The sequence below is a fragment of the Dromiciops gliroides genome, chromosome 1, assembly GCF_019393635.1.
Source record: "Dromiciops gliroides isolate mDroGli1 chromosome 1, mDroGli1.pri, whole genome shotgun sequence".
Taxonomy (NCBI): domain Eukaryota; kingdom Metazoa; phylum Chordata; class Mammalia; order Microbiotheria; family Microbiotheriidae; genus Dromiciops; species Dromiciops gliroides.
Window position 1 is genome coordinate 502,867,134 of NC_057861.1, and position 26,843 is coordinate 502,893,976.

The 26,843-nt window shown below is 43.2% G+C and overlaps 1 protein-coding gene across 9 annotated transcripts in view; it reads left to right on the plus strand.

Moving 5' to 3' along the window:
* The window catches only part of LOC122732845 (myosin phosphatase Rho interacting protein), a 252,893-nt gene that overhangs the window by 133,693 nt on the left and 92,357 nt on the right, over positions 1-26,843 (plus strand). For all 9 annotated transcript variants that reach the window (XM_043973249.1, XM_043973281.1, XM_043973272.1 and 6 more), the window contains exon 4: positions 17,200-17,351. In XM_043973249.1, the coding sequence (XP_043829184.1) occupies positions 17,200-17,351 (152 nt within the window). The remainder of the gene's footprint in view (positions 1-17,199; positions 17,352-26,843) is intronic.

Sequence of the window (26,843 nt, forward strand, 5' to 3'; positions counted from 1 at the left end):
AAAACCATTTTTAACATTTAAAAAAAAGTTTTGCGCTCCAAATTCTATCCCTCCCCCTTCTCCCTTTCCTGAGATGGTAAGCAATCTGATATAGGTTATGCATCAATGTGTAATTTTTTTCCTTCCTTCCTTTCTTTTTGGCAGGGCAATAAGGGTTAAGTGACTTGCCCAGGGTCACACAACTAGTGTCAAGTGTCTGAGGCTAGATTTGAACTCAGGTCCTCCTGAATCCAGGGCCAGTGCTCTATCCACTGAGCCATCTAGCTGCCCCCCCCCCTTTTGTTCTTGTTTTCTTCCACAAAATGATTGATACGGTGCTGTTTTACATGATTGCACATGTATAACCTATTGCTTGCCATCTGGGGTGGGGGGAGGGAGGGATAGAATTTGGAACTCAAAACTTTTTTTAAAATAAATACTAGGGGCAGCTAGATGGTGCAGTGGATAGAGCACCGGCCCTGGAGTCAAGAGTACCTGAGTTGAAATCCAGCCTCAGACACTTAACACTTACTAGCTGTGTGACCCTGGGCAAGTCACTTAACCCCAATTGCCTCACTTAAAAAAAAAAAAAACACCCTAAAAATTATTTTTAAATGTAATTGGGGAAAAATAAAATATTTTAAATGGGGGGAAAAAACTCTCTCCCTTCTTACATTTTACTTCCCTCTGTGCACATTTGTTTTACTTCAAACATGGAAAACTGCAGTCCATTTTCATGCTTTTGCCCTGGGCTTCTCCTCATGCCTGGATTGCTTTCCATTTCAACTCCTATCTCATAGTTTCCCAGGCTTTCTTAAGATTCAGCCCCAATTCTACCTCCTATAGAAGGCCTTCTTTCCCTTTCAGATTCCCTTCATCTACTATGTATATATCTTGTATGTATACATGCATATGTATGTCTAGCACGTGTTGTTTCCCCCATTAGAATGTTAACTCCTTGAAGGCAGGGATGACTTTTTTGCTTTTTTGCCTCCTCAGGGTTCAGTATAGTTTCTTTCTTTTTTTTTTTAACCTTCAGAGGTCCTCATTCCAAACTTTATTGACTCTTATTTAATACATAATCACATCAAAGTTAGCAATCTAGTTTTATATCTCACATCGGATAAGAAGCAGAACCTTTTAAGATGTGCATAATAAGTTTGATAAATATACTACATTGACAGGGGTGAGATATGATGGATTATGGTATAGTATTATGGAAATAATGGGAAAAAGAGAAAAAACCCTAAAGAACAAAGTTCTGCAAAGTCAGTACAGTGTGGTCATGTTCTCCTTACTTGCCTCTGCTTCTCAGAAAACCTAGCTTACCTGGCTTGAGATGAAGCTTGTGGCAAATGAGAAATACACATATACCTTGTGCTGTCTGTGTACTTGATGGATCTCTAACCCCTAGGTGGTCAGGGAGCGCACTTGCGCTCTCTCTCTCTCTCTCTCTCTCTCTCTCTCTCTCTCTCTCTCTCTCTCTCTCTCTCTCTCTCTCTCTCTCTTGCTTCTCTCCCCCTTTCCCCCCCCCCCCCTTTCTAGCCTCAGCACAAAGCCTGGTATGTAGTAGGAACTTCCACTTCTAATGTTCACTTAATCCAATTATCTTCTCTCTCACCCTCTTCTTCCTCCCATCTCCGTGTGTGTGTGTGTATGTGTGTGTGTGTGTGTGTGTGTGTGTGTGTGTGTATGTGTATTTAATGCCTGCCTGCCTAGGTCCCCCTAGCCCCAGAGTTCATGTTTAGCAAACATTGCTTTCCTCCCTCCATTTCCTGGCTCTTGCTAAAGAATAGTATGTGACTATAGGTAAGGACAGGGAAGCCCGGGGGCTGTAAATACAGAAAGCTTATGCTTGGAGGAAATGGGGTGATGGAGGTGGGGCTACTTGGAAAACTAACAGTAACAATAACAATTTAATCCCTGTGCTCATTCTGGGATCCTAAGAATAGGATGGGTGTGACAAAAGTATTTTTCAGCATGCTTCTTCAGATTTCCTTTTCTCTCTTTACCAGGTCTGTCTCCAAAGACCCTGTTGTGTTGGTTAGCATATGGTTTGTTTGGTCATTTTCAGTCACACCTGACTCTTGGTGGTTTTCAATCATGTCTGACTCTTGGTGACCCCATTTGGGGTTTTCTTGGCAGAGATACTGGAGTGGTTTGCCATTTACTTCTCTAGCTCTTTTTTTTTGGCAGGGCAATGAGGGTTAAGTGACTTGCCCAGGGTCACACAGCTAGTTAAGTGTCTAAGGCTGGATTTGAACTCAGTTCCTCTTGAATCCAAGACCAGTGCTTTATCCACTGCACCACCTAGCTGCCCCCTCTCTAGCTTTTTTGACAGATGAGGAAACTGAGGCAAACAGGGATAAGTGATTAGCCTAGGGCGACACAGCTAGTAAGTATCTGAAGTCAAATTTGAACTCGGGTCTTCCTGATGCCAGGCTCAGCATTCTATCTACTATGCCACCTGGCTGCCCTTGGTTAGCATATGCCCTCTCTTAAATGAGTTAGGATAGCCACTCTCAGGATGGGATGTGTGTTATATGTGCCTCTAAGATCTCTTTTCCAGGAAGGACCCAGACTACACAGCCCACTAGAGAGGAAATAGGGGTTGAGGAATGAATTGAACACAATGTGATATCAGCGCCATCACCTTTCAGAGACTGGATGCTCACACTGTCATTCCAAGTAGGAGGGAAAGAACTCTAGACTGGGAGTTGAGTGACTGACGCATGCTCTCTTCAGATCAGCACCATTAGCCTCATGGGGGAGTTAGGGCATGCCTTTCAATTTCTCTGACTTACTGCAGTGGGGAGGATAGATCCCAGAATGTTAGCCCTCCCCTCCTCCCTTTTATCATTTTTTTTTTTTTTGTGAGGCAATTGGGGTTAAGCGACTTGCCCAGGGTCACACAGCTAGTAAGTGTTAAGTGTCTGAGGCTGGATTTCAACTCAGGTACTCCTGAATCCAGGGCTCTATCCACTGTGCCATCTAGCTGCCCCCCCCTTTATATTACAGATGAAGAAACTGAGGCCCACAGAGTTTCAGGGCTAGCACTAGAACCCAGATCTCTGGGTTCCATCCCTATTTACAAATAAACTCAACTTCTCTCCTTATTTTCCTGCCTTTGAACACTGGAAGGAAATGACTGCCTGATTCTGATATCATTAGTTTTGCTAACCTTGAGGGTAAGTTGGAAAAGGTAGGGGGAAAATCTTCCTGGCTCCTGGTTTTCTGTTTGGATCTGCCTGTGCAGATTGTTCCTACCTGGACGGCAGAGCTTGTTGAAAGGAAGGAAGGAGCCAAGCAGACACAACCGGGGACCTCCTCCACCCTGGCCTGGGCCTTCCTCCTTTTGCCTGTGAAGCAGGGAGGGGCACTTTCCAAAGGCCCACCTAGTTGGGTGCTCTAGGGAGGGGCAGGCAGGAGGCCAGTGTGTGTCATGGATTTTCCAGGAGATCATTGGGACTTCCTGTCTTCTTCCTCTGGGCCTGAACTGGGGCATTGTTTCAACCTGGATGTATTAAGGGGGTTTCCGATTTCTTTCCCTGGCTTGGTGCTCCACTGTGGATAATCAGAAATTATGGCTACAGGGAGAACTTTCCCTGCAGGCCACGTTCCCCACCAGAGATTACAAAGCCAAAGATGAAGCTGGTTCTAGTTTTAAGCTCTGGGGGTCTGTTGGAGGCTCTTTGTCCCATTTGTCCATTTTCACCTTTTTTCCTTTTCTGTTCCTTTCCTCCCCCAGGCTTTAAGGCTTCCTTCAAAATTGGAGGTGATCTCTGGAGACCCTTCCACAACTAAATCAATGACGATAGCTACATAGTCACATAATCTTTTTTTTGGGGGGGGGTGAGGCAATCAGGGTTAAGTGACTTGCCCAGGGTCACACAGCTAGTAATTGTCCAGGGTCTGAGACTGAATTTGAATTTAGGTCCTCCTGACTCCAGGGCCAGTGCTCTATTCACTGCGCCACCTAGCTGCCCCTTCACATAATCTTAGTGTGTTTCTATTGGGAATAGAGAAAAGCTACAGCATGAGAGAAGGGGAATATTGAGCTTTGAGTCAGAAGACATGGGTCAAATACTTTGGTCTTGTGCTTTATTGAGACTCAGTTTGCTTATATGAAGAATGGGGAGGATACTTGTCTTGCCTGTATCATAGGGCTGTTGTGAGAGTAAAATGAGAACTGATGTAAGGCTCTTAATAAACCATAAGGTGTTCTTTAGATGTCATTGTTATTGTTATTGGTGGTGGTAGTAGTACTAGAACTAATGTGATTGTTGGTGGTAGTATTCTGGGTTCCCCAGGGAAGCTTGGACCATGCCCTTACATTCCTGTTTCTGAGAGCATCCTTTGCTACTAAAAGTGATTTCTCTCTCTTTTGATCGAAGCCATTTCTGTTCTCTTCTTCTGCCCTTGTTTTCACCTGTATGACATTGACCTGTGTTTCCTCCAGGTTGTAAATTCGTAGCAGCCAGGGACTGCTTCAGTTAATCTCTGTCCCTCTCTTAGCCTCTAAAGCAGTTTGTGCATAAGACAATATTTGTGGAACATCTGAATTTTAGCCTAAAAAGAGCTTGGTTTGCCCAGTATTGATGTGAAGGTGCCATCGTCACGGTAGCAGTCGGTGGTTGCAGGGAAGTGTGTGCTGGGGTTCAAAGGACCTGACCTGGAATCTCAGACCCTCTTATTCTATAAGCTGTGAGGCCTTACCCAAGTCTCACTTACTTTGGCTCTGCTTCAATGTCCTCATCCGCAAGATGGAGAGAAGCACCTACCTGACAGGTTGTGGTAGTGGTTATAAGGAGTAAATGAGATTTTACACATGCGTGTACATGCACACACACAGAATCCCCAAAGTCTTTCTGATGTTTTAAGCTTCTCCTGTTCAGAGCATTTAATAGCTTAAAGCTGTTGGGAGACCCCATACATAGCTCTTTGCAAACTTTAGAGTGCCATGTTAATGTTAACTTATTATTATATAGTTGAAACTCACTATCTGCACAAGAGCTCAACTTCAACTTGCTTTTCCTGGAGATTAAGAGAGGGGCAGCTAGGTGGTGCAGTAGTAGATAGAGCACAGGCTTTCGAGTCAAGAGGATCGGACTTCAAATGTGGCCTCAGATACTTACTAGATATGTGACCCTGAACAAGTCACTTTACCCCAATTGCTTTCAAAAGAACAAACAAACAAACAAAAAGAGATTAAGAGACCCAACTGAGTCACTAAAGTTGATGGAAAGTAGGATGTTATTTAGAAATTGGATATAAAAAAATATTAATAAGAAAATTGCAAACCTTTTACTTTGATGAAGTTTAAAAAATGGAGCCTCTGGAAGATACATGGTGAGGGGTGAGCAGTTCTTGTTTGTTTGTTTGTTTGTTTGTGGCCTTTTTTTTTTTTTTTTTTGGCGGGGCAATGGGGGGTAAGTGACTTGCCCAGGGTCACACAGCTAGTAAGTGTCAAGTGGCTGAGGGTGGATTTGAACTCAGGTACTCCTGAATCCAGGGCCAGTGCTTTATCCACTGCGCCACATAGCCGCCCCTAGAGCAGTTCTTATAAGCAACTTGACCTTGATACCCTGAAGTTGGATCGGGGTTATAGCCTCTTCTTCTTCTTCTTCTTCTTCTTCTTCTTCTTCTTCTTCTTCTTCTTCTTCTTCTTCTTCTTCTTCTTCTTCTTCTTCTTCTTCTTCTTCTTCTTCTTCTTCTTCTTCTTCTTCTTCTTCTTCTTCTTCTTCTTCTTCTTCTTCTTCTTCTTCTTCCTTCTTCCTTCTTCTTCTTCTTCTTCTTCTTCTTCTTCTTCTTCTTCTTCTTCTTCTTCTTCTTCTTCTTCTTCTTCTTCTTCTTCTTCTTCTTCTTCTTCTTCTTCTTCTTCTTCTTCTTCTTCTTCTTCTTCTTCTCTTCTTCTCCTTCTTCTTCTTCTTCTTCTTCTTCTTCTTCTTCTTCTTCTTCTTCTTCTTCTTCTTCTTCTTCTTCTTCTTCTTCTTCTTCTTCTTCTTCTTCTTCTTCTTCTTCTTCTTCTTCTTCTTCTTCTTCTTCTTCTTCTTCTTCTTCTTCTTCTTCTTCTTCTTCTTCTTCTTCTTCTTCTTCTTCTTCTTCTTCTTCTTCTTCTTCTTCTTCTTCTTCTTCTTCTTCTTCTTCTTCTTCTTCTTCTTCTTCTTCTTCTTCTTCTTCTTCTTCTTCTTCTTCTTCTTCTTCTTCTTCTTCTTCTTCTTCTTCTTCTTCTTCTTCTTCTTCTTCTCCTTCTCCTTCTCCTTCTCCTTCTCCTTCTCCTTCTCCTTCTCCTTCTCCTTCTCCTTCTCCTTCTCCTTCTCCTTCTCCTTCTCCTTCTCCTTCTCCTTCTCCTTCTCCTTCTCCTTCTCCTTCTCCTTCTCCTTCTCCTTCTCCTCCTCCTCCTCCTCCTCCTCCTCCTCCTCCTCCTCCTCCTCCTCCTCCTCCTCCTCCTCCTCCTCCTCCTTCTCCTCCTCCTCCTACTCCTCCTCCTCCTCCTCCTCCTCCTCCTCCTCCTCCTCCTCCTTCTCCTTCTCCTTCTCCTTCTCCTTCTCCTTCTCCTTCTCCTTCTCCTTCTCCTTCTCCTTCTCCTTCTCCTTCTCCTTCTCCTTCTCCTCCTTCTCCTTCTCCTTCTCCTTCTCCTTCTCCTCCTCCTCCTCCTCCTCCTTCTCCTTCTCCTTCTCCTTCTCCTTCTCCTTCTCCTTCTCCTTCTCCTTCTCCTTCTCCTTCTCCTTCTCCTCCTCCTCCTTCTCCTCCTCCTCCTTCTCCTCCTTCTCCTTCTCCTTCTTCTCCTTCTTCTCCTTCTTCTCCTTCTTCTCCTTCTTCTCCTTCTTCTCCTTCTTCTCCTTCTTCTCCTTCTTCTCCTTCTTCTCCTTCTTCTCCTTCTCCTCCTTCTCCTCCTTCTTCTCCTTCTTCTCCTTCTCCTCCTCCTCCTCCTCCTCCTCCTCCTCCTCCTCCTCCTCCTCCTCCTCCTCCTCCTCCTCCTCCTCCTCCTCCTTCTTCTTTCTCCTTCTTCTCCTTCTTCTCCTTCTTCTCCTTCTTCTCCTTCTTCCTTCTTTTCTCTTTGCTAGAGATTTGTCTGACATGGAAGATTGACATGTCAGGAAACCTACAAGAATTTCCTTTGTACTCAGGTCTTCTGGGGATGGAAATGGGCACTGGAAGGCACTAGTAGGTCAGAAGAGGGAATAGCTAGGCAATTGTGTTGTCTTAGACTAAAGTGAATCAGCCTGAGACTCAGCGCCACTCCAGATGTCCTTCATCAAATGCACTTTGACATTCTTACTTATTGCTTAGGTATTCTTGAGCCTTGGCAGACCTGTACTCAGACATCTCATAAGTATGTGGCACCTGCTCGGTCAATGACTTACCCCCGGCTGCTGCCATGAGAGGTCTCAGTCCTCAAGGAGGTTCTAGACCAGTTAGGCACACAAAGCATTCTCAGAGGGGTCTGCCATCTTCTCAGTGTGGGAGTTCCCTCCAGTGATGTTGATCACAACCCCTCCTGGACACCTCTTCTCCGTGTCTCCCAAAAGTTCACCACAAAAGGTCCACCCAGAATGATAGAGGAGAGTTGCTAGGAGATGGATTGTGACTTGATTCCAATTCTCCGTTCTTATTACTGAGACCTAGGAAAAACCTTTGGGGGGAGTGGTAAGGTGGGGTACTACAGAAAGAATTGTCTGAAGAGTGCTGGGGTTGAGGCATGGAGAAGGACTTGTCAAGGGAAGAAATAGGGACATTCCCTCTAGTGCCACCTGCCTTTGGACCTCAAGGAAGTCACTGAAATGGAAGACTGACCATTTGGGTTTAGTTGGGTCTTCACACTAACTGTGTGATGTTGGCACAGCTTTGTCTTTGTGAAATGGTGTTGATAAGCAGCCCCACTTTACAAGAACATATTGAAAATGGGAGGGCATGGGGCAGCTAGGTGGCACAGTGGATAAAGCACCGGCCTTGGATTCAGGAGGACCTGAGTTCAAATCCAGCCTCAGACACTTGACACTTACCAGCTGTGTGACCCTGGGCAAGTCACTTAACCCTCATTGCCCCACCAAAAGAAAGAAAGAAAGAGAAAAAGAAAGGAAGAAAGAAAGAAAATAGGCAGGTTAATGGTGGAATACTCTGAACTCTTTAAAGAACAGGAGACAAGTAAATTCAAGATGAAATTTAGGTTGGGGGCCAGGGAGGGATAGCTGTTTAGGCAGGTGTCCTTTCTGAGGAACAATTTGGGAGCCACCATTTTTGCCTTTTTGGGGAAGGGGGCTGGTCTGAAGCAATGGAGGGGAGGGACTCTAGCAACCAAGTAGTGCTAATTTTGTTGTTATTCAGTCGTTTCAGTAGTATCTGATTCTCTGTTATCCCATTGTGGGATTTTCTTGGCAAAGGTACTAGAGTGGTTTATCATTTTTCACAGATGAGGAACTGAGATGAACAGGGTTAAGTGACTTGCCCAGGGTCAAACAGCTAGTGAGTGTCTGAGGTCCAGGGCCAGCATTCTATCTGCCCGAGTAGTGTTGATAGAACCCTTTAATTGGAAAAGAAGGAAGATTTTTCCCAGGAGACCTGTCAGTTTTGGTCAGGTATCACACCTCTCTCATTATCATCACCTGGTTGGTCGTGTGAAAGTGTGCACACACCACACATGCACGCATAACAGACAGACAATGTGGTTGTCTTTTTTTTCCCTTTCTAGTTTTTGACAAATAGAGAGGCTTCCATTAACAGCCCCTTCTTCACCAATCTCTGTGTCATTATTGACCCTGGAAGAAGTTTGAACTTGGAAGAAAATTTGCCTTTTGTAAATGACCCGGGTGGTGGGGCTTGTAAATCCCTCCCCCACCCTCACCTTCTTCAGTCCCTCCTCATCTCTCTTCCTTGGATCAGGCAACCATGGAATCTCAGTCTGAAGGGACCTTTGAGTCCAGCCCTGCTCCTTCCTACCTTTGTGGCCTTCCCCGAAACATGCCTTCTTTGGTCTAGAAGACTCCCCACTTCCTTTCTCCAGACTCTTCCCTGAGCCCTTCCATGAACATCTGATTGTGCTGGTGATAGCTAAGCCAGCAAATTTCTTTACATCTGTTGAGGGTTGGAGTGCCTTGCATTTTTTGGGAGGGGGTGGGGCAATGAGGGTTAAGTTACTTGCCCAAGGTCATACAGCTGGTAAGTGTCAAGTGTCTGAGCCTGGATTTGAACTCAGGTCCTCCTGAATCCAGGGTCAGTGCTTTATCCACTGCACCACCTAGCTGCCCCCATTTTATGCTTTTAAAATAGGAAGACAGACATGCTCTCCAGCAAGAAAAGAACCTCTCATAGAGGTTCTCATAGAAGAACCTTCTTGGCCAGGAATGGTTTCTACCACAATCCCTAAACCATCAACTCCAGAGGTCATTCTTTGCCTTTTCTTTTTTTAAACCAGTCCAAGCAGTGGCTTGGGCAGCAATGTTTATTATTAAAAAGGGGGCCTCAAGATAAGTAAGTACAGATATCAGCAAGCTTACTGTTTCATTAATGTCAGTGTGGGGAAAAAAACCCCAACAACCCTGGACTTTTGGTCTCTGGGCCACCCATCCAGATAAAAGAAAGGAACTCTTTTTTTTCCTGTCCCTGGGGCCCTCACCACAGTAGTTATGCCTATTTGCATTGAGTACATGGAACAAAGCTGTGAAGGACCCTGTCTCTCCCAGCCAGACCCCCCTGAAAACAAAGAAAGCTGTGTGATTTAGGTACCAATACTGTCCCCACCTTGAAGATTGTCTTTATTGTCCAGACCCCTTCTCTTTTCTCTGCTGGCACTGACTCTAACCTGTACGTGAGAGATTGGTCCTAAGAAACATTTATAAGGCCATGAATTAGGATATAGGTGGTCTGAAGCGGAGCGTCTTACCTTTTTGTCTTTCTTTAACACTCTTTTGGCAAATGGATCTGAATTAGAGTTAGGATCAATAATCTTTCCATTTTCCCTATGTCAGGAACTGATCAGTCTGGGAAGGAGCCATACTGACCCCTACAGTCAAGTATGGAATTCTGAGTATGATGATGACAATGAAATTAATATGGTGATTATCAAATAGAACAAAAAAAGATCTCATAAAATAGCCAAGAGTTTTTTGCAGGGGAAAGCTTATGGAGAGTTTTGCTTGTTTTCTAGTTAAGCTAGATCATCCTGGGAACATTTGTAGATGAAATCGGAAGTTGGGCAACAAATAGACTTCACATGGAACAGACTGGTGTTTATATAATCACCATTAGTGGTAGTAATGCAAACACAATGTTTGGCTTTTGCCATTTCATCATCTGGAGGAAAATAACACAAGGTTCAATCAGGAAAAATAGCTGGGCCTGATAATTAAACAGAGAAGAAATTTATGCTAGAATGGTTAAAATGTTGAGAACTAGGGGGCAGCTAGGTGGCTCAGTGGATAAAGCACGAGCCCTGGATTCAGGAGTACCTGAGTTCAAATCCGGCCTCAGACACTTGACACTTACTAGCTGTGTGACCCTGGGCAAGTCACTTAACCCCCATTTCCCTGCAAAAAAAGAAAGAAAAAAGAAAGAAAAAAAATGTTGAGAACTAAAGGAATTGATTTTCAATATATCTAAGAGGAAAAGATTTTAATGAGTGAAAAGATGACCTTTTACCAGAAAGGGACCAAAAAGACATCAGCAAATACCAATACATTTTCTGACTTCATTTCTCTAATTTCTTTTAAAGTGATCTATGTTTAGATTGAGGATCTTCTTGATGAAAACAGGGAAAGGGAAATTGGCAAGCTTTCTCATTTTTCTGCAACATAATCCTGCAACTGACTGAGAGGCTTAGTTAATATAGGATCCTGCTGTCTCTGTTTGCTGATGAAAAAAAAAAAAGTTAGCATTCAATAATGTAGAGCAGAATGCAGCCTTAAAGAGTCTCCCTAAATAGGTTGTGTCCCAGGCATATATAAGATCAATCATTATTGGATGACAACTACAACCACAGAAACATCTTTTTTCAGTAAATAGCTGATGAATGCTAATAAACGCTAATCAAGGAATAAAATGGGGAGACATTTTTTTTTTTTTTTACGGGGCAATGGGGTTAAGTGACTTGCCCAGGGTCACACAGCTAGTAAGTGTCAAGTGTCTGAGGCCGGATTTGAACTCAGGAACTCCTGAATCCAGGGCCGGTGCTTTATCCACTGCGCCACCTAGCCGCCCCGAGACATTTTTACCAGAAGTGTTCAGCACTACTATGGAAGATGTACTGCCCAGGGTCCATAAAGGTCCTTGTTGATGGCGAGTTTCTGCAAGTATAGAAGATTAACATTGTTCTAATTGCACTAGCTTCCTTTGAGAAGATTAACAGTATACTATTTGCACAGACCCTCAAAATAGTTCTTTTTTGTTTTTTTGCAGAACAATGAGGGTTAAGTGACTTGCCTAGGGTCACACAGCTCCTACACCTCAAGTATCTGAGATAAAATTTGAACTCAGGTCCTCCTGAATCCAGGGCCGGTGCTTTATCCACTGCGCCACCTAGCTGCCCCAAAATACTTCTTAGATGAAATGAATGTAATTTGAAAGAGAATAGTTTATCCATCTACATGTAAATCAAATGGATGAAAAATATATATTGTTTGTTTCAATATGAAGTTCAATAGGCAGCCTAGCCTATCAGTGTGTATTTATATATATTTTTGCATATGTGTATATACATACATGTTTGTGACCTCTTTAAAAAGTCATAATGAGGAGAGCAGAAGAACCTAGAAATACCTTTAGCCAGAATACACTTCATCTTGTTAGGTACAAAGAAGTAGCAGCCAAAAGGGAAATACCAGTTTAGAATATAAACTCATCTGTCCGATCTGAGAGTAAAAGATGCTGCTGCTGATGCAGTATAATAAAAGTGAGGGATAAAAGACGGACCACCTAAGTATTTCACTGGTCCTCACTCACAAAATGTTGGAAAACCTCTGAGGTGATTTCCACGTCATTGGATGGATCCTCTATGAAAGATAAAAACAGGAATTTATATGGAGCAAGAAGGTATAGAAGATTGTACTATGAGCCAATAGAATAAATACCCATACACTAATTTGATCCATTCAAGCAAGTGGTTCTTAGTCATCTTTTATGCATAAGGCACTATACTAGAAGGGGGGGATACAAACACAAAGTAAAAACAAGTCCTTCACCAACAAGAATTTATGTTCTACTTAGGTGGGGAGGTAAAAGAAGACAGAAAGAATGAATGATTTACCTTGGTATTCCAGATCATTATTTCTCCCAATGAATTTTGTTGTTATTTTATCAAGTTCTGTATAGTATCCCTTGAACTGTTTGATTGGTATAGCATTAAAATGAGAACTTAACCTTGTTGGTACCATCATCTTATTATATTGGCATGACCCATACATGAGCACCAAATATTACTTAAGTTGTCCTTTGTTTCTTTAACAAGTACTTTGTTATTGAATCTAGACATATATTTTGTGTTCCTTGGTAGACTGAAATATTTCATGCATTTTGTAGTTATGGGATGGCATTTCCCTTTTAATGCTTCTTAGATTTTGTTGTTATTATATAGAAATGTCATAAATTTTTATGGGTTTATTTTATAATCTACAACTTTGCTGAATTGCTTGTCTGCATCAGTATATTTGATTTTCTAGGATACTCTAAGTAAATCATTGTCATTAGCAAAAGAGGAATAGTTTTAACTCCTTTTTGCCTGTCTTCACAATTTATTTCATTCTGTTGTCTTGTGGGGGCAGTTAGGTGGCTCAGTGAATAGAATGCTAGACTTGGAGTCAGGAAGCCCTGAGGTCAAATCTTACTTTAGACACTTATTAAATGTATATGACACTGGGCAAATCACTTTAACCTCTCAGGCTCAGTTTCTTAAATTGTACACTGAGGGACAATACTAGTACCTACCTTAGAGGATTGTTGTGGGGATCAGTGAGATGATATATATAAAGCTCTTCAAAAATCTTAAAACACTGCATAAATGCTAGCAGCTATTAGTATTGTAATTATTATTATCATTTTTGTTAGGATTTTTCAAACTATATGCAAGTTGCATTTTATGTTGTTTTTTCTCCATAGCACCCAAACCATCCTCTTGGAGGATAGGAAGCATTTTAGCTTAATTGGCCCATTCTTTTTTGCGGGGGGGGGGGGGGGAGTGGGGAGTATGCTTTCTCCTGGGTCCTTTGGAATTGTGGATGTGAATTCTTTTCTTTTTCTTGACCTGTTTGGGGATAACCCATATTGCATTGATACCACTGGGTCATTGGATAAGTACAATTTAGTGATTTTGGGGACACAATTCCAAACTGCTTTTCAGAATAATTGGACCAGGTCACAGATTCACCAACATGATACTTTTTTTAAACATGATTTGGTGGTGGTGGTGGTGGTGGTGAGGCAATTGGGGTTAAGTGACTTGCCCAGGGTCACACAGCTAGTAATTGTCCAGGGTCTGAGACTGGATTTGAACTCAGGTCCTCCTGAATCCAGGGCCGGCGCTCTATCCACTGCACCACCTAGCTGCCCCATGATATTTTTTTAAAGGGAAATTGTATAAGTAGATTTTTTTTTTTGCTTTTTTTCTGCCTCACTACTTTTATCATATACATACACATATATACATATATAATTTTCCCCAGCTACATGTTAAAACCATTTTTAACATTAAAAAAAATGTTTTGAGTTCCAAATTCTATCCCTCTCCCTTCCCTCCCTCCTCTCTGAGATGGTAAGCAGTCAGAAACAGGTTATACATGTGCAGTCATGCAAAACATCTCCATTATTAGTCATTTTGTATAAGAAGACTCGAATGAAAGAAAGAAAGTGAAAAAATATCATGCTTCAATGTGTAGTCAAACAATATCAGTTCTTTCTCTGGAGGTGGATAGTGTTCATCATTATATAACGTTCTCCTGGTTCTGTTCATTTCACTTTGTATCAGTTCATGTAAGTCTTTCCAGACTTTTTTTTTTTTTTTTTGGTGAGGCAATTGGGGTTAAGTGACTTGCCCAGGGTCACACAGCTAGTAAGTGTTAAGTGTCTGAGGCCGGATTTTAACTCAGGTCCTCCTGAATCCAGGGCTGGTGCTCTATCCACTGTACCACCTAGCTGCCCCAGGTTTTTCTGAATCATCCTGCTTTATCACTTCTTATAGCACAACAATATCCCATTACTGTCTTATACCACAACGTGTTATCCCTTTAATTTCCAATTCTTAGCCACCACTAAAAAAGCTGCTATAAATGTTTTTGTACTAATAGTTCCTTTTCCCCTTTTTTTGGATGTCTTTGGGATGGAGACCTAGTAGTGGTATGACTGAATCAAAGGCTAGGCACAGTTTTATTGCCCTTTGGGCATAGACCAACATTATGGAGTTTGTAACTTGTCCAAGTTCTCAGTTGGTCAGATTTTTAACCCATGTTTGCTAACTCCAGAGCCAGTCATATCTCCACTGTGCTGTACTGCCTCACTATTCAAAGGTAGTGCAAATATTATAATTTCTATTTTATAGATGAAGATACTGAGGCTTAGAAAGTCTAAGAGATCTGCCTAAAGTTAAAGATCCAGGAAATGTCAGATCACAATCAAAACAAGTCAGTAAGCATTTCAGTGCCTACTATGTGCCAGGTACTGTGCTAAGCCCTTGGAGATATTGCCCCAAAAGGGCAAAAACCTGCCCACCCTCAAGAAATTCAATATAAAGGGGAGAAAATATTGCAAGATACATACAGGATCAGTTGGAGCCGATCACAAAGAGAAAGCACTAGCATTACAGAGGACTGGGAAGACTTGTTGTAGAAGATGGGATTTTTAGCTGAGACACGCAGGAAGCCAGGAGGCCAGGGTGGGAGAGCATTCCAGGCACGAGGACAGCCAGTGACATTTCGTGGAGTCAGTTGATAGAATGTCTTTGGGAAGAACTGTAAGGAGGACCAGAATCATTGGATCAAAGAGTACATAGTGGGATAGAAAGGTGTAAAAGACAAGAAAAGTAGAAAGAGACTCAGATATTAGACCTTTAAGATCCAAATCCAGGAAGGAAAAAGGGAGGCTGAGAAACCACAGAATTCCAGCAACTGTGATGATCCTCAAAAGGTTTTATCCTCGCGGGCAGCTAGGTGGCGCAGTGGATATAGCACTGGCCTTGGATTCAGAAGGACCTGAGTTCAAATCCGTCCTCAGACACTTGACACTTATCTAGCTGTGTGACCCTGGGAAAGTCACTTAACCCTCATTGCTCTGCAAAAAAATTTACAAAAAATATAAAAATATGTCTTTTTTTAAAAAAGGTTTTATCCTTTAACTTGTGGGCAGATTTCCTCTAATCAACCTTCCTAGAGTTACTTGAGTTGAAGGTGCTAAACTAGAATCTTTGAGAACTAACATCAAGTTCTTAAAAGTTGTTCATGATTATTGTTGTTGATGTCATTGATACCACTAATAATAATAGTAATAAAAGTATTACAGAGAATGAAATTTCATCCCCTCCAATGATCACCCATTCTGATGTTTTATAGCTTTCACTGTTGGGAAGATATTTGTGGGGGGGGCGTACGTCAAAAAGTAATCATAATGGGCCATTGTGTCCCTTTGCCAAACCCTGCTTGGAAGGCTCTGTGGAATATCTCTTGGAGCCCCTGGGAGACAGTTTCCTGTATGGTCCCTGAATGTTTCTAATAGAAGCTTAGGGTCCATTTTGGTCCTGTGACCTGTGGTCAAGGCTGTGGTCTCTCCTTTCTGTCTCCCTGGCCCCTACTTTGCCTCTAAAAATAACTCTGCTATTTAAAAACCATGTCCTCCAGAGCATTGTTTTCCTGCTTTCTTGGACTAGTTGGCTCTTCTGAGTCTGGAGCTTTGCCTGCCTAATTCTAGTTTTCCGTGTTCTGCCTAATTGGTCTCTACCCTTCCTGTCTCCCCTGGTGCATTGTCTTCCAGCTAGGAAACAGAGGGGAAAAGAGCCAGGTTCTGATACTCCTTCAGGTGAAGCAAGGTGATTTCTATTTCTTGCCACCTGGGAATAGAAAAAATGTAATAAAGAGAGTCATGGAGGACTTAGTATATTTAAGCTGCCCAAATTCAGTGCTTTCCTCTCATAATATAAACCAAGAAGTTATGAAACTATTGCAGCTCTTGAGTGAGATGTGATTAACATAGATGTAGTGAAATAAGGATGGTTGAAAATAACTTGATGTTAATGATTTTTTAAAAAGGCCCCATGGATAACAAAAAATTTATAGCAGCACTTTTTATAGTAGAAAAAAGACTAGAAACAAAGCAAATAGGGGCAGCTAGGTGGTGTAGTGGATAGAGTACTGGCTCTGGAGTCAGGGAAACCTGAGTTCAAATCCAGCCTCAGATACTTGACCTAGCTGTGTGATCCTGGGCAAATCACTTAACCCCAATTGCCCCCCCCCCAAAAAAAAAAACCCAAAACTCCAAAATAAATGCTTACAAAAAAAAAAAAACAAAGCAAATGCTCATCAGTCATGGAATGGCTAAACAGTTTGTGGAACATTAATGTAATGGAATATTATTGTGCTAGGAGAAATGATGACCATGATAAATACAGGGAAGCATGGGGAAACTTATATGAACTGATGCAAATTTAAAGTAGTTAGAACCAGGAAAACGATACCACACAATGACAACAACAATATAACTTTAAAAAAAAAATTGAAATTATGAAAATTAAGCTTGGCTCCAAAGAAGAGATGAGAGGGCACCTTCCCCTTTTCTTTGTGGAGGTGCGTGACTGTGGGTGTGAAACACTATATACAGTGTCAGACTTTTTTGATGTCAGTCATCTCTTCTGAACTTTCTGTTCTTTTTCATTAAAACATTATTCTCGGGGGCAGCTAGGTGGCACAGTGGATAGAGCACTGGCCCTGGATTCAGGAGTACCTGAGTTCAGACCCGGCCTCAGACACTGGACACTTACTAGCTGTGTGACCTTGGACAAGTCACTTAACCCTCGTTGCCCTGCGAAAAAAACCCCCAAAACAAAAAAACAACATTACTCTCTGGGAAGTGGGGAGAAGAGATGGTTACACTGAGGCATGAAGATGATACTGAAACAAAAGTTAACAGTAAAATTTTATTTCAAAAGAAAAATAAGCTACCTTGACAATGTACTAGTATTTGGCACTTTACCATGTAACTTCTGCTCCTTCCTATGAATAATCCTTTCCCTTTTTCTGCTTCTTGTAGCCTACAACCCTTCCTCAGGGCACCATCAACATGAACCAGTGCACAGATGTGGTAGATGGAGAGGGCCGGACCGGCCAAAAGTTCTCTTTGTGCATTCTGACGCCTGAGAAGGAACACTTCATCCGGGCTGAGAACAAAGAGATCATCAGTGGGTAAGTGTTGTCTGAGTTCTGGAGAGGGCTTCTGAAAGGAAAGCTCTGCCCTAGCCCGCTGTGCCCAGATGCCCTTAGGGAATCCCTTTCATGGATACAAATGTTCAGACTCTATCAACCATGTAGGACCAGGTACAGTTGGGCATTAACTGTTAAGGGTGAGGAGTCTGGCCAGTCACCGAAGTCCAAAGTTGAAAGTCTTCCTTGTGTGAATATAACCCAAAGTTCTCTCCACTTACTGACTATGGAGCAGCTTATGAGCTGTGAGTGGGGGAAGGGCAGAGGACTTCTGGGCTTACCAGGCACTTCTTTCCCTCAAGGCTGGTAACTGCCCAGGAAGACTAATGATGATGAGAGTGGTGAAGGTGATGATTTGTCCAGATTGGCATTGACTTTGAAACTTCATCTTGGGGGCAGCTAGGTGGCACAGTAGATAAAGCACTGGCCCTGGATTCTGGAGGACCTGAGTTCAAATCCAGCCTCAGACACTTAACCCAAATTGCGCCCCCCCCCCAAAAAAAAAATCCACTAGAGAGCATAGGAATAGGTGGAGCTTTCCTTAAAATAATCAGCAGTATCTACCTAAAAAAGCCAAACAAACCCAGAAACTTCGTCTTGAGAGAGTTCCTTGGGGGGGGCTGACAGGTTAAGGGACTTGGCCTCTGGTGGCTGCCAAGCTAGTGTATGCCAAAGGGGCCAAAGGGCTTGAATCCTGCTCTTCTTCTTCTTCTTCTTCTTCTTTTGGTGGGGCAGTGAGGGCTAAGTGACTTGCCCAGGGTCACACAGCTAGTAAGTGTCAAGTGTCTGAGGCTGGATTTGAACTCAGGTCCTCCTGAATCCAGGGCTGGTGCTCTATCCACTGCACCACTTGGCTTCCCCCCAAATCCTGCTCTTCTTGACCCCAAGGTTGACCCTGTATCTATTATACCAAACTGCCTCTCATGATGATCTTCAGTCATCCTCCCCCTTTGCCTCTCTCCTGCACCCTCTCCCTCTTTGTCCCCAACCTCCTCTCCAATTCTCTCTTCCTCCCCTTTCCTTTTCCCTCTGCCTCCCCTTCTCCCTCTCTTCCCTCTCTATCTTGCTTCTCTCCACTAAGCCATGCTGCCTCAAATATACAATGGATGTATTTATTAACTACCATATATATATATATAGTGGGGACCAATTTTTAATTGGGGAGTGTTAGCTAAGTGGCTCACCACAATGTTGGGGCAAGGAAGGAGACCGGCAGCCTCCCTCAAAACAGAACAGGATTTATTTTAACAAGAATGAACTTTAAAAAAAACCACACAAACAGGATCAGTAGGATCAAGGGAAAGGAAATAAAATGGGAAAAGGGAAATTATACAACCTGAAAAATACCACTGCCCAGAAATCAGCTGAAAATACAGAGCAGAGTTCTTGTCGCCTTCCAGCTAGAATGGTGACTTCTCCCCATTCCCAGAAACCCCACACAGCCCCCAACCAATTGGCTGGCTGCTCTGACAGTCACATGACTGCCCTCACTAGGCTTCCAATCATTATAATTTTGCCAGGCCCATGTAGGCGTCGGCTGTGAATGGTGATGATGAGAGGTGCCAGCGCCATGGCAACGGCTACAACCAGTAGATAAAAGCACCATGCGGTTTGCGGAGCCCCAGGCCAGTGCATGGCGAGGCATAAAAACCTCAAATAATTAATTCTTTTATATATATATATATATTCAACACAGTTTTTAAAGGTTGTTACCAAGGTCATTACATCTCCCTTACTTTTTAACCTCATAAGGATCCCCTTGTAAGAAAGATAACAGCTCCATGTTACAGATAAAGAAAAGTTTAATGAAGTTGACTTGTATTCCATTTTCATCATTAAGCATTTATTGGATTCCTACTCTGTGTAAGGAAGGCCCAAAGCCCTAGGTATATAAAGAAGCAGGAGGCATGATTCATCCCCTCAAGGGATAGATAGATCAGTGATTTAGGGACAGTAAGGGGAGAGATGACTCTATGTTGGGACAGCTCAGACCTTTATGAAGGAGTTAGAACTAAACGTAGGTTTTGAAATTGGCCTGACCTGATCAGAAAGGACAAGGTGGGGATATCCACAAGACACTGTAGTTTTTATGGAAAGAGCACAGGGCTATTGGAGTCAGGAGATGGGGTTTCTAAACTCATCTCTGTCACATACATCTTGTATGACATGGGAAAAGTTATTCAAATTCCCTGGAGCTCCGTTGTCTCATCTGTACAATGACAAGGTTGGTCCAATTCTCCAAGGCTGGAAGGGCCCTTCCAGGTCTAACATTCTGTCATATCCTAAGCAGAAGAGTGTGACCCAAAACCACAGAGACATGTGGGTGGATTTGTATGCCTTGTCTCTTCAGTTATAGATTGTTAGTTCTTGGAGAGCTGGGACTTTGTTTGTTTGTTTGTTTTGAGGCGATTGGGGTTAAGTGACTTGCCCAGGGTCACACAGCCAGTAAGTGTTAAGTGTCTGAGGCTGGATCTGAACTCAGGTACTCTTGACTCCAGGGCCGGTGCTCTATCCACTACACCATCTAGCTGCCCCCAGGGACTTTGTTTACACATATAGTATCCCTCTTGCAAACTAGCTTGAGGATGCCTAAAGGGGGCAGGTGGGCAACCAAGTCTTCTCCCGCACACATTTCCAGAACCCTGCTGACCTTAGTTAGGGTTGGCTTCCTGAGCCTGTGGTGGGTTAGAGGTGAGTGCAGAAAGATTTCCAGCTCAGTGAATGTGATGTACCAGGTGCTTCCACAAGATCCTGGAGGCAAAGAAATAAGAACAAACACAGACATTTTACTCAGATAACTTACATTCTACTGAGGAGAAACAACACAGATAAGTAAATATGAAATGTCTACATAGTGAATACAAGGTAATTTCAGGGGAGGGACAGGGACAACACTAGGAACTGTGTGAGGGATGTCTGTCAAAAGAGGCTTTCAAAGTCTTAATCCCAAGTCTTAGCAAAAACTAACTTAGGGTCCTCTTTGGGCAGGAACATTGATATATGCAGAGCCTTGTGATGAATACATAGTATTTTTGGTCTAAGGGAGGAAGTAGGGCCAACATGCTTAAAGCATACATAAGAACCTACCAAACCTGAGCAGCAACATCTTAGGGGGACCAGGCCCTGAAGCATTCCTCTGATGCCTCCTTAGAGCATGGAGGTGGCCCAGGCCTCTCAAAAGCCATACCCTCAGAGTATGGGTTCTGAGAGTTTCCACCAAGCCAGCCAGGCTTCTCAGATGATTCCAGGGAGAGACTACCTGTCTTTGGTTTCAGGAACAGCCCAGTCATAGACAAACACCAAGCTGGCCACAGGGGAAATGGATTGATTTTTGGGGTGAAGACACTCTTAGGGTAATGTACCAGCTTGCAGAGGGGCCGTGGTCTGCATTGGCAGAGGGAGAATCTCACTGTGTTTATTAATTTGTAGTTCCTTGATGTGTGTGTGTGTGTGTGTATATTTGGGGTGTGTGTGTGAGGCAATTGGGGTTAAGTGACTTGCCCAAGGTCACACAGCTAGTAAGTGTCAAGTGTCTGAGGCCGGATTTGAGCTCAGGTCCTCCTGACTCCAGGGGCGGTGCTCTATCCACTGGGCCACCTAGCTGCCCCTGTTCCTTGATATATATTGAGCAGCTGTACTGAACTGTATTCATAATAAGTTCTGTGAGCTAAAAGAGTGAACGAGCTAATTGTCAGCTTGGGGTTAGTCTGAAAAAGCTTCATAGGGGAGGTGATGAGAAGGCCAAGGAGGTAGAGGCATTTTTTTACTGAGAAAACGAGAGACTCGGATAGAGAAATGATGAGGGTCACATATTGGGTTACTTCTGGTCTCCACTGTAGAATCCAAGACCTAGTTTCTTTAGGGGCTCTCTTATGTATAATACAATCTATCTAACTCGTAGCTTTGAAATTGAAAAACAAAACCCTGTTAATGGTGGAATGTACCACTCTGTTTTATGTTAAACCTAGTCCTCTGAGATGAGAGGAGAGAGAGGTATATGGTGCTGGCTCCACAGCCCCCCAAACCCCCTCCCCCCAGCCACATGTTCTTGCCCTCTGACCTCCCAAAGGCTGATCTTGGACTGTGATAGTTAAAGAGCTAATTATTTTAAAGTCAGAGCTTGAAGGGACTTAGAAATCATTTAATTCAACATCCTCATTTTATTTTATTATATTTTTATTAATGCATTTTATTTTCATGACATAATCACTTCCTGATAATTCCTCTCTTAGTGTTCTCCTTCATAAAAACAAAACAAAAAAGGTAAGCAAAATGAACCAATATAACAACCTCAACCAATAGAGGGTATGTAACATTCAACATCCATCATCTACCACTTTCCTTCTAAGAGCGGGGAGACATCATTTCCCTCAAACAACAAGTCAGCCTTTTACTTTGCAGCTAGGTTGCACAGTGGCTAGAGTGCCGGGTCTGGAATCAGGAAGACCCGAGTTCAGATGCGGCCCCAGACACTTAACAGCTTTGCAACCCTGGGCAAGTCAATTAACCTGTTTGCCTTAGTTTCCTCTTCTGTAAAATGGGGGGATGATAACAGTATTTACCTCCCAGGGGTGTTGGGAGGATAAAAATAAAATGATAATTATTTAGTACTTAGCACAGTACTTGGCCCATAATAAGAGCAATATAAATGTTAGCTATTATTAATTTTAGAAAGACAGTACAATAAAGTTGGAGGGAACTGGAATTGGAATAAAAACCCCCAGATTCAGCCTCAGGTTCCACCCGTGATTTATTAGCCAAGTCACTCCACTCCTGAGCCTCTGTCTCCCTATGTGTAAAATGGATGATACATACATTAACCAGTTTACCAGGGTTGTGAGGACCAACTCACATGGGCAGAGTCCATAGTCCATCTTTTTAGAAGTGTAAAGGGATCTTAGAGATATAGTGAGACTCCTTCCTTTTACACATGAAGAAAGTGGAGCCCAGAAAAGTTAAGTGACTTGTCCTAAGTCTCAGGTCAGTCAGTGAGTGTTTATTAAGTTTCCCTTCTGTGGCTGTGTTAATAAGCCCAGGGACACAAAGAAAGGTAAAAGAGAGTGCCTACTCTTGAGGAGCTCACAGTCTAAGGGGGTAAGATGATCCGATATGCAGGCAACTCTGTACCAACAAGCTACACGCAGGAGAAATTGGGGATAGCCAACAGAGAGAAGGTGGCGTTGTTGGGGATCAGGAAAGGCTTTCTAAGAATGTTTGATGCTAGCTGAGGTTTGGGGAAAGCCAGGAGGATAAGGAGGGGACAGAGCCCCCCTCTCAGGCCAAAAGTCAATGCACTTTGTAGTTCAAGTACTTTGTGACATAGAAGATTACCTGAGGCAAGCCTTAGGATCTTAGTCATTTTACAGATGGGGAAATGCAGACCCAGAGAAGAAGTGACGTATCTATGGTCATACACCTCATAAATGGCAAAAATCTGAAACCACAGTGTCCCTTTTTCGGCCTTTAGGTTTATGGTTTTAGCATGCTTTTACCCCTGTTGTCATATTTGAATCTCATAACGGCTGCATGAGTAAAAGCAATAGAAAAAGCTGGTATAGGGGCAGCTAGGTGGCACAGTCAATAGAGCACCAGCCCTGGATTCAGGAGGACCTGAGTTCAAATCCAGCCTCAGACACTTAACACTTACTAGCTGTATGACCCTGGGCAAGTCACTTAACCCCAACTGCCTCACCCAAAAATAAATAGATAGATAGATAGACAAATAAATGAATGAATAAATTGTGTTGCTAAAGAAAAAGCTGGTATAATTATCCCCACTTTATAGATACAGAGACTCGGTTGCCTCATCCCTATCTTCAGTGTATTTGGTCCTCCAAGCTCACTTTTCTTTACCCTGTGGTATCTCAGGGACTTGAGTGTAACTTCAGGGAAAGAGGTGGGGAGGAGATCTTGGGGCTCGTGGAAAGGGGAAGTGGACAAGGCCAGGCACATTCACATTTTGAGGACTCCTTCCGTGAGATGTCTGAATTTACTGATGGACATTAGATGAATGATCAGTGTTTAATATTTAAACCCTAGTTTCGTTTATCCTCATCCCTGTGGCAGGCAGCTTAGCTCCTTCTGATTAGCAAATAGGGTCTCTGGTGGGGCTTCCCTCTCCCCTCTGCAGCCCCTGGTTCTAGCTGTAAGTGGGAGACGGAGTATGGGCAGGGGTTCCCCAACAGCACTTTATTCAGCAAGTGCAGCAGCAGTGCAAGAGGGCAGTGTAGGGGGTCAGAGGCCCACGGGCCTGCTCTGAGTTGCTGATTCACGAGCTCACTGCCCTCTCCCTTTATCAGGCTCCTTTGCTGTTTTCCCTTAGTCTCTTTTCGCTTTTCTCCTGGGACATTGTGTTGTTTTGTTTTGTTTTGGGGGGCAGGGCAATGAGGGTTAAGTGACTTGCCCAGGGTCACACAGCTAATTAGCATCAAGTGTCTGAGGCTAGATTTGAACTCAGGTCCTCCTGAATCCAAGGCCAGTACTCTTTGCACTGTGCCACCTAGCTGCCCCTCCTGGGACATTGTGAGGAGCTGAGCTTGCTTCCCTTTGGATGCTGGTAGTTGGGTCACACCAAGTAGGACTCCATGAGACAGTCTGTGTTCTGAGCATGGTTTACTTCTTGAAGTGTGTTTATTTGTTGGGCCTACTTTAATGAAAATTTTATTTTATATTCCTCTGGCCAGGAAAGGCCCTGAGTTTTAGAGAGAACATCAAGGGGAATAAGTGTTGTGAATCTCAGGAATCTTCTAAAATCTATTTTTAAACAGGAGGGAATAATTTGTCCTCAGATGATGGAGCTGGGCTACATGACGTCCAAGGGCACAGAATTGCAGAATTTGTGGCTTAGATGGCATCTTAGTAGTCATTTAGTCCAAGTACACAAAAGGAATCCCCACTTTTACCCTAAAATTGGTCATCTCACCTCCAAGGAAGGAGGCCCCCCCCCCCCCCCGGCACATCTGGATCCACATCTGGACAGCTTGACTCGTTAAGACTCTCTCCTGACATTCAGCCTCAATCAGCCCCTTTGCAATTTCCACCCTTTGCTCCTGGTTCTGCCCTCTGGGGCCAAGCAGAAAGAATGTAATCTCTGAAAGTTCTCCAAATACTGTACAAATGCAGCTATCATGTCCCTCTCCTCCCCCTAACCCCCTACCAGTCTTTTCTCCCTGCTAAACATGCTGAGTTTTTGTTTGTTTTTTTTGCGGGTACAATGAGGGTTAAGTGACTTGCTCAGGGTCACATGGCTAGTAAGTATCAAGTGTCTGAGGCTGGATTTGAACTCAGGTCCTCCTGAATCCACCGCACCACCTAGCTGCCCTACATGCCGAGTTTCTTCAGCGGATCCTTAATATATCACAGACTCAAGACCCTTCACCATCTTCCTTGTCTGCCTCTAGACATCCTCTGGCTTATTGTCCTTAAACTGTGATGCCCAGGACTACATCCAATCCTCCGGATGATGTCTGGCAAGAGCAGAGTACAGCTCTAAAATTCTATCCCTTCTCTTAACCCATTCAGAAGAAACTATAACTCTGCATTTTAAATTTAAGGTTCCAAAGGCACTGTCTGTATGTGACCTTCAGCTTATCACTTCCTTTCTCTGTACCTCATTCTACCCTTCTGTGAAATGGTCTGGAGTAAGGTACATTGGGTTTTATGTTCTAACGTGGAAATCAAGCCAGACATTCAATCTGAAGAAAACTCTGTCGGTTTCCTGAAGAGGGTCCTTCATCCATTTATTCAGAAATATCTGAGTGCCTGCTTTGTGTTCCTCTTTGTTATCCCTTTTCCTTAGTGCCCATCCTCTTAACCCTTTCTTGCCCTCACACTTTCTCTTTTGTGTCCACATGAAACAACAGCATTGGCACACAGACAGACACTAGACAAACCTAAGGTTGGATGCTCTAGGTGGTGTTTCTACCACCTGTGTCTTCAGACTCCTTACATAGAAGAGACCAGGATAGTCTTGGATCTAAACCCTTCCATCGCCACCACCAACCTTTTCTGCATCTGTGGTTTCATCTTGGAATAACACCTATGGTTGAGAAGTGGATATTGCTGCCGAGGCTCTGGAGGTGAACTTGAGGGGGGCATGGAATGCTTTAAGTCAAAGGAGTTAACACTAATGTTGGAAATATCCGCCATGATGGCAGGCACAAATCATCATATTTTACGTCTTATGGTTTAATTTCACTTTAAGCCAAATACCATCAAGAATCCAACTGCCTCCCTTGAAATCATAGATTTTTCACATGACTACTTCTTCTTCTTCTTCTTTTTTTTTTTTTTTTTGCAGAGCAATGAGGGTTAAGTGACTTGCCCAGGGTCACACAGCTAGTAAGTGTCAAGTGTCTGAGGCCAGATTTGAACTCAGGTCCTCCTGAATCCAGGGCTGGTGCTTTATCTACTGTGCTACCTAGCTGCCCCCCGAAATCATAGATTTTTGAGTTGAGAAGAACCTTAAGAAATGATCCAAATCCTCTGGTTTCAAGAAATCTTTCTAAGAAGGGTTTCCTTGGTATTGTCAACAGTTCAAAGCTTAGGACCTTCCCCCCATCTCCTACCACTGTCCTTTTTCCCCCTGGAGGAGAATGCCCTAATTTGAGAACTGGACATTATTTCTCATGAGGAAGATTGAAGAATGATTTCCTCTGTTCATTTTGAGTTCACCACCTTGTTCCTTCTTCCTTTCCTTGTCCCTCAGCTGGTGGACTGGTGGGTGCTCAGGGTGTCACGTGGCTGTGTTTAGGGAATTTCCTTGACATTTGGGATTTTACTATGGGTTCCTTCAACTCCATAGGTTCCTGCTTCCTCTCTTTTGTTCTAAAAGGACCAGAGCATGGGAATCCTTTCTGAACAGTGTACAGCTCAAGTTGGGCCACCTGGCCAAGCGCCCTACCTCCATCTCTGCCCCCCCCCTCCCCTTACTGGATTTCCTCTTTGATGATTATTAATGCATTTGGATAGTGTTACTTGTCTTTTGTGAGAACAAAAGTCAGAAGGGTTTGGCAGATTGTTTTCTCTGGTAATCCAATCTTCCCCATGACACTTAGCTGTGGTGTTGACAATAAGAAAAAGAAAATGAGATGGCTTTAAAGTCTAGTCACTTCAAGTACATGCTTTCTGCTAGGACTCCATTCCCTAACAATATTACCCTGTTCATCTAAAAATTTTCCTCTTGTTCTCTCTTTGGGGTTCTTAAATACAGAACCCAGAAGCTTGCTTCATAGAGGAATTTTCAAATCTTTGCCCTGGGGAGAGATAGCTCCTATCAGGCAAGGAATAAGAACAGGGATTCTTGGAAGCTGGTAGGAATTGGTGCGATGTGGTAGACATTGTTGATTTGGGGATGTCCATAGTGACCCAGGATAGTATGAGGTGCACAGAGAATTTAAAAGCCTCATTTCAGCCAGCAGGATTAACCTCTTTCACTACTTGGCTATTAGAGTTGACTGTCTTTTGACTGAAAAG